Here is an 8,331-nt window from a genome sequence, read left to right as displayed (position 1 = left end):
TTATTATTAAAAAATTAATTTTTTTATATAGAACATTTATTTATTCACCTTTTTAAAAAAATTATGTAGCGTTTACACACTTTATGACTGTTAATATCATTTATCTTTTGACTATTTTTATAAATATAGAGAATGTGGTGTGGTATATAATAATTTTAAAAAAACATAGACAATCCTATATATTCTAAGGTAATAACTAACATCCGTGATTAATAGAAACTCCAACATTAAATAGATTAATGTGTCAAAAAAAAAACATTAAATAGATTGAGATTCACATAATCTCTTCGAATCAAAAAAGTTATAACAGCGACGGTACAGAAATGTGACGTCTAGGCAGCTGACACCAAAAGGTAGGAACAAGGAAGAAGACATCTGAAATATTTATTGAGTAATGCTACATGCAGTCGTGGAATGCGTAAACGCCGTGTAGTCGCTTTGAAAAAGAGTGGGATTCACTATTAAAAAATTAATTTCTTTTCATGTGGATCTCATATTTATTCACTTTTTTCAAAACGACTGAACGACGCTTGCACACTCACGTTTGCAAATATCATTTCTCATATTTAATGGACCTACCTTCCGCCATGCCCAACGCTTACGATTCCTTCGTCTTTTAGAGAGCGAGCGAGACACCAGCCTTATTCTCTCCGTGCGTGCTTGCGTGTGTGCGTGTGTGTGTGTGAGAGAGAGAGAGAGAGAGAGAGAGAGAGAGTGTGTGTGGTATTCCAACGTCGAGAGCAGAGCTACAAAAGTAGAAGAAAGATCCATCTTTCTGCTCTGCGCTCTCTGCTCTGTTCGAGAGGATGCAATTACTTCCAGTTTCAATTTGACCTTTCAAGGTAACACCTTTTTCTCTTCTTTTTAGCACCCTCTATCGATTTCTCTGACTCCGCCGATGGACTCACTCTGTATCACTCTTCTTCTCTTTCTTTCTTTCTTTCTTTCTTTCTTTCTGCGCTCAAATCCTGAACCTTCCTGCCAAATTCTGGACCTGCTGTTTTTTCTCCGAGAATTGCCTGAGCTCGTGATTAAAAGCATTCTCCTTTTAATTTTCATCCAAAGAAGTTCCCGATAAATTATTCTCTCTGTGTACATACCCTGCATATTATCATTGTTCCGCTTGGAAACAAAAATTCTGCAAATTTCTCACTCTCTCTTTATCTGTCTCCTTCAATCAAATTCACAGGTGTGCGCCTGAGATTCTGGCTCGCCATTTCCTTTCTCTCTTTTTTTATTTTATTTCTGCTGAAGTTGCAGCAGATTCTGGTTTACAGCTTTGGTGAATGATTTTTCTTCCTCCATTGATACAAGAGTTTCTTGAATTGCATGAAAATAAAGAGCAATGATTTGCACGAAAACGCAGCAAATTTCCGAATTCTAGTTTTGTTTCCACACTGCAGACTTTTGTCGGCATCTGCATAAGGCTTAAGCTGAGTTGTTGTTATAACTATTATTGTTATAATTATTTTGTCTGGTAGTTGCTAGCTGAAAAGTAAAAGAAAATTTCACCACCGTTGAATCAAGAAGAATCAAGGAGCTGATATGACCGTTCGATGCTTGATTTGGGGCTACCAATTCTCAAAAGTAAAATGGACGGTCTGTTCTTTTGTTGAGTCACAGACACCCACGTGTTGAGTTTCCAAAACTCTTGGGTTTTATTTTCATTTTTTTTAAAATTTAGTTTTGTTTTTAAGATTCCGTGTCTAAAGGCCTCTTTTACTGTGCATTCCTCAGGGCACTATTTTCTGCCATGGACTAGGCTTGGACAGCCGAAAAGATCCCATCTTCTCTCATAATCTTTGAAGTATTTTGAAGCCTTAAAGCTTTATGCTTTCTTAAAAGAAAAAAAAAAAATAGAATCTTGTAACTTTTTGGAGGATGTGCTTACACTTTAAAGTTTTTAAACCCTTTCATTCAGCTTTCTGCTCATGTAATTTTGGGTCTCTCTTTTGATGCCCTTATTCTTTAAATCCATAGAATGACCCATGTTCAACTTCAGCACCAACAACACAGAACATGCCTTAACTAAGTTCAAAATAAGTTACAGGTGAAAGCCAAACATGAAAAGGTGATATATAATACTTGGAACTTTTACGATCAATTTCTTACCTTAAAGCCTCTTCTCATACGGCATGCTTTCTAGCACTGATTACAATTGGAGGGAATTGTTTCAATATGATCCTCCATGGAGGTTTTGGGACAGCTACTGTTGTGTTTGAATGAATTGCAGTTATAAATCGGTTTGTTTGCAATTGTTGCCTATCATAAGGATTGCTGGATTGGAATGACTTTGATCACTAGTTTTTTCTTTCTCAAGATCATCTCTGTAATACTGTAGAATGTGGTTGATTTTTTTAGAAAAATTAGGTGCGTTTATTGACTATTTGAATTGAAGGTTATTGTTGCCATTAATTATTTTGATCACCAGTTTGACTTCATCGAGTTGCAACTAGATAGTAGCAAACTTCCTATCATTGGGGCAAACCCAGAATTTTTTCCTTGGGAACCCAAATCTATCATGAGTTGTAAATTATGAGCTCATAATATCACGAGTTCTCACCTATTTTCTCTAGAGCTAGAGTATTTACGAGTTTGGTGTGTAACATACCACTTATTGTGATACTCATTATATTCATAAAAAGGGTAAGAGTACTGATACTTTTTTATGCAAGCTGATGTGGCAGGCTTACACGTCAGTTGTGTTTGGTGTGTCGATTAAAAAGCTTACAAGTAGATTTATTCTTTTCCGTATATGCTGATTTGGGTGTGTCTAGTGCTTGCTGGTGGAGCCATCAAGGATGAAAGAGCCAATACCGAAAAGAGTTTCTAGCTCATTCCAAACTCTAGTGAACTTCCCTCTGTTCTGTTACTGTTTTCCCAAATCAGCGTGAGAGGGGCCAAGTCTTTAGGCTTGATGGGATGGACTTGTTTACAAGTCCTTAATTTTTCTTCCTATAATTTTTGCCATACTCACTTTTATATGCCACGTCTGATTCACTAAGATATGGATTAATAACAGGTGGAAAGTCGTTGCTTTCAACGGTGGTGAATCTCGCCAGCAAACCGGGTAGTGTTGATCCTTCTGTGACACAGGAAAAGAGACACCGCTTGATTGCCAAAGGTTTGAACTAGATGTCAAGAGTTTGTTGGCCATACTTTGATCCTGAATATGAGAGCTTTAGCACCAGAATTAATCCTCCAAGGTTCTCTTTCTCTTCTATTGACTACGTACGGTGCACTCCCTAAAGTTAGTTTCTGGCACCATTGTGTTGTTTTCATTAAGTAACTATTTTCTGTTTGCAGGGTGTCCGTAGACAACATTAGTTGCCATGACTGTACTCTAATCAAGGTACATTCTGATATATTTATGACTTATACTTCATTCTGTCCTCCACAATCAGCCATGATCAGGTCACTCTGTGTATTGCAGTGCCATATGGCATGAGATAAGGGTTTCAATATTTCTAATTACTTCATTTATTTATTTAAGTAACGCTACTCTTCAGTCAAGATTTTAACAATCTTAATCATATTGACTGATAAGTCATATGACATTTTAAGTTGCTTAGTAATCCAGCTATTTTAATGAAAATTACTTAAAATGCGACACTTCAATAAAGCGTGATTGTGGATGACAAAATTAAAGATGAAAAAGAACATCTTGTTTTTTATTTCAAATAAAAAGAATAGGAAAAGATCAAATTACCTATTTGAAGTCACTCATAAATTCCTTAATTTTTCAAACAGAGCATCACAAAATTATCTACAAAATTTCGGCCCAAGTTAGTTCATATGGCAGGTGGATCATGCTTAACCCCACCTATGTTGCAACAAATTGTCTTCTTTTTTGCGTGAAGGATTATCTTTGTTAGTTCACCTTATGCACAGCATACACTATCTCCACAATATCACATCTCTACATCCTCTTCTCTGCACTTATTTTCATAATTCCCTTACAAGAATATCATGAGGAGGTTATGACCATGATGTGTAGGTTGACAGCATTAACAAACCAGGAATTCTGTTGGAAGTTGTGCAAATACTGATAGATCTTGACCTCATCATTACCAAAGCTTACATCTCCTCTGATGGTGGATGGTTCATGGATGGTTTGTATATGAATTTATTTTTGCTTGTTATATACTTGGACTATGAGCTTTCTCTTTACTTGGCAATGTTGGCTGCTAAATGAACTTTTGTTTCCAGACCCCTAGGGGAGAAAAAAAAAATGTCTCTCATTTTAGGCTATGTGAATGTACCACTATCTTTGTCATTCATATTAGTTAACAAAGAGTTCCTTAGCAAAGCATCCCGTTTGCATCTCTCTTTTGACTTACCAAATCTTTCCTCACTATGAGAAGTGCTATCCATCATCCTTTTAACCATCCTCGCATCATCTTTTAATGTGGCATCAAATGATTGGAAAACTATTTATCATCCTTTACTAATTTTCCAATCATTTGATATCATGTAAAGGGATGATGAGAGGATTGTAATTCAGAGGATGATGAATAGCATTTTTCTTTGCACTATACATGCCTGCACACACATTAAACAATTAGTTGACATGTTTTAGACTTTCAAATGGACAGTATTTCATGTCACGGATCAACAAGGAAACAGGGTAACAGACAGCAAAACCATCGACTACATAGAGAAGGTACACCAGTTTCTTCTTCCGGATATGCTTTCATGACTTAATTTATAAACCACTTACTTGAAAGGTGGCAAGTTTCCATTAAAATGGATATATTGTCTTTATATGACTTATTTATAGAAAATTTAATCAACTATTGTTGCTACAATAGGCTTTAGGACCAAATGGACACGTGAAGGACAAGTTGAGGACTTGGCCAGGCAAAAGGGTTGGGGTACACTCTATTGGTGATCACACAGCTATTGAGCTCATTGGCAGGGACCGTCCTGGTCTCTTATCTGAGATCTCCGCTGTTCTTGCCAACCTCAACGTTAATGTTGTTACAGCTGAACTATGGACGCACAATGGGCGAATAGCATGTGTTCTTTATGTCAATGATAACACCACAAACCGTGCCGTAGATGACCCAACAAGATTATCTGTAATGGAGGAGCAGCTTAAGAACATCTTGCGAGTACGTGAGGATGACAAGTGGGAGGGCTGCACAAGTTTCTCCATGGGGTACACCCATGTTGATAGACGGCTCCATCAGATGTTTTTTGCTGATAGGGACTATGAAAGAGGTGGAGTAACAACTGAGATTGATTATCCTCCTGCATTCAAACCAAAAATTACAGTTGACCGTTGCGAGGAAAAGGGGTACTCAGTGATTAGTGTACGGTGCAAAGATCGTGCAAAACTAATGTTTGACATCGTGTGCACACTCACAGACATGCAATATGTTGTTTTCCATGCCACCATTTCATCAGATGGCCCGTATGCATCACAGGTGAATGAATACTGACTTCATTTCTGATGAACAATTTAATGAAGTTAATTTCAACTTATACTCCGCATGATAATTGCAGATGCTCATAATAAAGCTCACTTTATAACATCAAATAGCTTCAACTTAAACACATATGTTTGCAGGATATGTGCAGTTGCTCATATATATTTGAAATTAGCTATGCGCCACGAGTAAAAGCAATACGTACCAGAATACCGCTTCATTGGTTTTTTCCATGAACTATGCTGAAGATTCCGCACCTTAGCCACTGTAAACAATAAAATCTCTAACAGAATCAATGAGCATTCACATGTCCAAAGTCCAAATTCCAAATTGGACTTTGTTTTCACTTAGGCTTCCATCTTTTCCTTTTGTGGAAAAATAAGTGGCCTTAGGTTTTGGGTAAGTGCATTTCAAGGGTTCAACAAGTGACTTCTCTCTGTATTCTGTTTTTGCTTTTTGTGTGGACTCCAGCATTTAAAGTAATCCAATATTTCTGATTTCACTCCATATATGTACTTGGGATTTCCTCTTTCAAAAAGGCAAAAAAAGGAAATGAAAAGCGTTACATTCACAAAGGATTTCCAATGCCCACAATAGGGATTTGGACACGTAATCAGGCTAACCTTCATATACTTGTAGGAATATTTTATTCGTCACGTGGATGGGTGCACACTTGATACCGAAGGAGAAAAGGAAAGGGTCGTTAAATGTCTTGAAGCAGCTATTCAAAGAAGAGTAACTGAGGTAAATGACGATTCTAACCAAAGTTCTACCCTTACCTTTCTTTCTTGCCTAAAGCAGATAGAAATATACAGAATCGTTTACGTTTAATTGAAGAATCAGGCATGTACACTTTTCTGATTGAGAGTGTTTTGAACTTGTCATGATTATATTAATAAAAAGAACTTTTCATGATCTAGTTGGTTGTCACATGGTAGATATGAGGGCAATAGACTGGCCTCATTTCATTGTTTCTAAAGACCTATGTTCAATGCAATTTCATCTTCCAGCGATCAAACTCTATTTTTCTTGCGTGCCATGTAAGTTACTGAAATGGAGAGGAGACCACTATGGCCTGACAATTTATGGTTCTTAAAAATTGAAGGGATATTAGACACCATCCTGAATTTGCTAACTATAGATGGCACACATTCCTCTATTTGTTGTTATAGAAATAAGTCTCTGGCCAAAATAGACATTAACACAACATGGGTTATAAACTGTGAAACCATGCTATTACGTGTCTTACACTTAACCACATAAAAAAGACAGCAAAAATGGTGTTTGTCTTTGAAAGACCATCTTAATCAAGGGGCATTAACTGCAACATAAGATCCATTTTTCCTTTGTGAATACGTTGTCAATGAATCACACCATGAACTTGTTTTCAGAGTCCATATAATTGTCTCATTAATACATGTTACTGGATCAAATACAAGAAACATTCATACACAATTTCCATCTTGAATTCAATTCATATGGTGTCGACCATGGATACAGGGTCTAAGCCTAGAGCTCTGTGCAAAGGATAGAGTAGGTTTACTATCTGAAGTAACAAGGATCTTGAGAGAGAATGGATTATCAGTCACCAGAGCGGATGTAACAACAGTTGGGGAGCAAGCAGTGAATGTTTTCTACGTTAGAGACGCTTCAGGGAAGCCGGTGGACACAAAGACCATTGAAGCACTTCGCAAAGAAATTGGACACACAATCAAGCTCAATGTGAAGAAGGTCCCAGCAGCAAGTTTAAAGGCACCTGAGGCTAGTGGATGGGCTAAAACGAGCTTCTTCTTTGGTAACTTGTTGGAAAGGTTCTTAGCTTAAAAAACTATATCCGTAAATTGATCCAAACAGACACATTGGCAGTGTACAGAATAATGAAGCTGTCTGTGATCATTGTGGGCAGGCCCTTGTACAATGGACATGAATGCTTACAATGCTATGCTGTCTGAACATGGTTTTTCTTTTTTACTTGTTCGTTTCTGTTTATGTATGTTTTCCAGCAATTCAACACTGATTTTATTAATAAAACCAAAACTTGCAACTTTCATGATGCCCGCACTCAACAGCCACGAAAAGGAGGGCCTTGCTCTAGGGGTGATATGTTGACAATTACGCACGCAGGGAACAAGGCCACATTAAAAATAAAGTTAATAGTTTGACTACAAAAAAGAAAGTCACAAAATCTTTTCAAGTTTAGATATATTCTCTCATTTTTTAGAAAATAAATATCTCATTTTTTAGAAAATAAATAATAAAAAAAGGCCATTTCTGAAAAATAAAGGGAAAAAAATTAGGTCCTATTTAGATTAGAGATAAGATGAGATAAGTTGAAATAATTTGTGAATAGTAGTGATATTCGTGAGTTAAGATGAGTTGAGATGATTTTTAAAAATTTTGTGTGTACGGATTGGAAGTGAGATGAGATAGTTTTAAGTTGTTGGAGAGAAGATAGATATGGGTTCCACAAATGATTGCATAGTATTTGTAATGATTTTGTTTTATTTATAACTATATTTATTTATTGAAAAAGCTGGAGGCATGAGCTGTATTTTTGTCGTGTTGTTGATTTAAAAGAAAAACTGAACGTCTTTCTCATTTTCCACTAGCCTTATGAAAAGTTACTATTTAAAACTTTATCGTCTTACAAAGACAAAAAATCATTTTCAAATCAGCATGTGATAACCGTTTAGATAAGAATTGGTTTTTCCGTACAGAATGAGATAGATCAAACCATCTCACTCCTCAATCCAAACCACATTTTGCTAAATGCATGGTACTTTTACCTTCAGCTTCCAAAGACTTTAGTCCTTATGATGGAATTGCTTGACGAGCACGTCAGAGATTTAAGGAGAGATAAGTTGTAATACCTTAAATTGAGTATAGAAAAGTGGTGAAT

General features: G+C 36.4%; 1 protein-coding gene across 2 annotated transcripts; it reads left to right on the top strand.

Moving 5' to 3' along the window:
* Nucleotides 1-596: 596 nt before the first annotated feature.
* On the top strand, nucleotides 597-7,403 carry LOC108980082 (ACT domain-containing protein ACR3). 2 transcript variants are annotated; one of them, XM_018950898.2, is made up of 8 exons: nucleotides 597-842; nucleotides 3,023-3,206; nucleotides 3,307-3,352; nucleotides 3,998-4,112; nucleotides 4,596-4,663; nucleotides 4,812-5,429; nucleotides 6,072-6,176; nucleotides 6,933-7,403. In XM_018950898.2, the coding sequence occupies exons 2-8, from the start codon at nucleotides 3,136-3,138 to the stop codon at nucleotides 7,254-7,256; spliced, it is 1,347 nt and encodes a 448-aa protein (XP_018806443.1). In that variant the 5' UTR covers nucleotides 597-842; nucleotides 3,023-3,135; the 3' UTR covers nucleotides 7,257-7,403. The 2 variants fall into 2 exon arrangements, with proteins under 2 accessions (XP_018806443.1, XP_018806444.1); XM_018950899.2 differs by lacking the exon at nucleotides 597-842 and adding an exon at nucleotides 1,939-2,071.
* Nucleotides 7,404-8,331: the final 928 nt, after the last annotated feature.

The sequence above is a fragment of the Juglans regia genome, chromosome 15 (assembly GCF_001411555.2).
Source record: "Juglans regia cultivar Chandler chromosome 15, Walnut 2.0, whole genome shotgun sequence".
Lineage (NCBI taxonomy): Eukaryota > Viridiplantae > Streptophyta > Magnoliopsida > Fagales > Juglandaceae > Juglans > Juglans regia.
The sequence above is the reverse complement of the archived record's forward strand: the minus strand, read 5'-3'. Positions and strand labels throughout refer to the sequence as shown.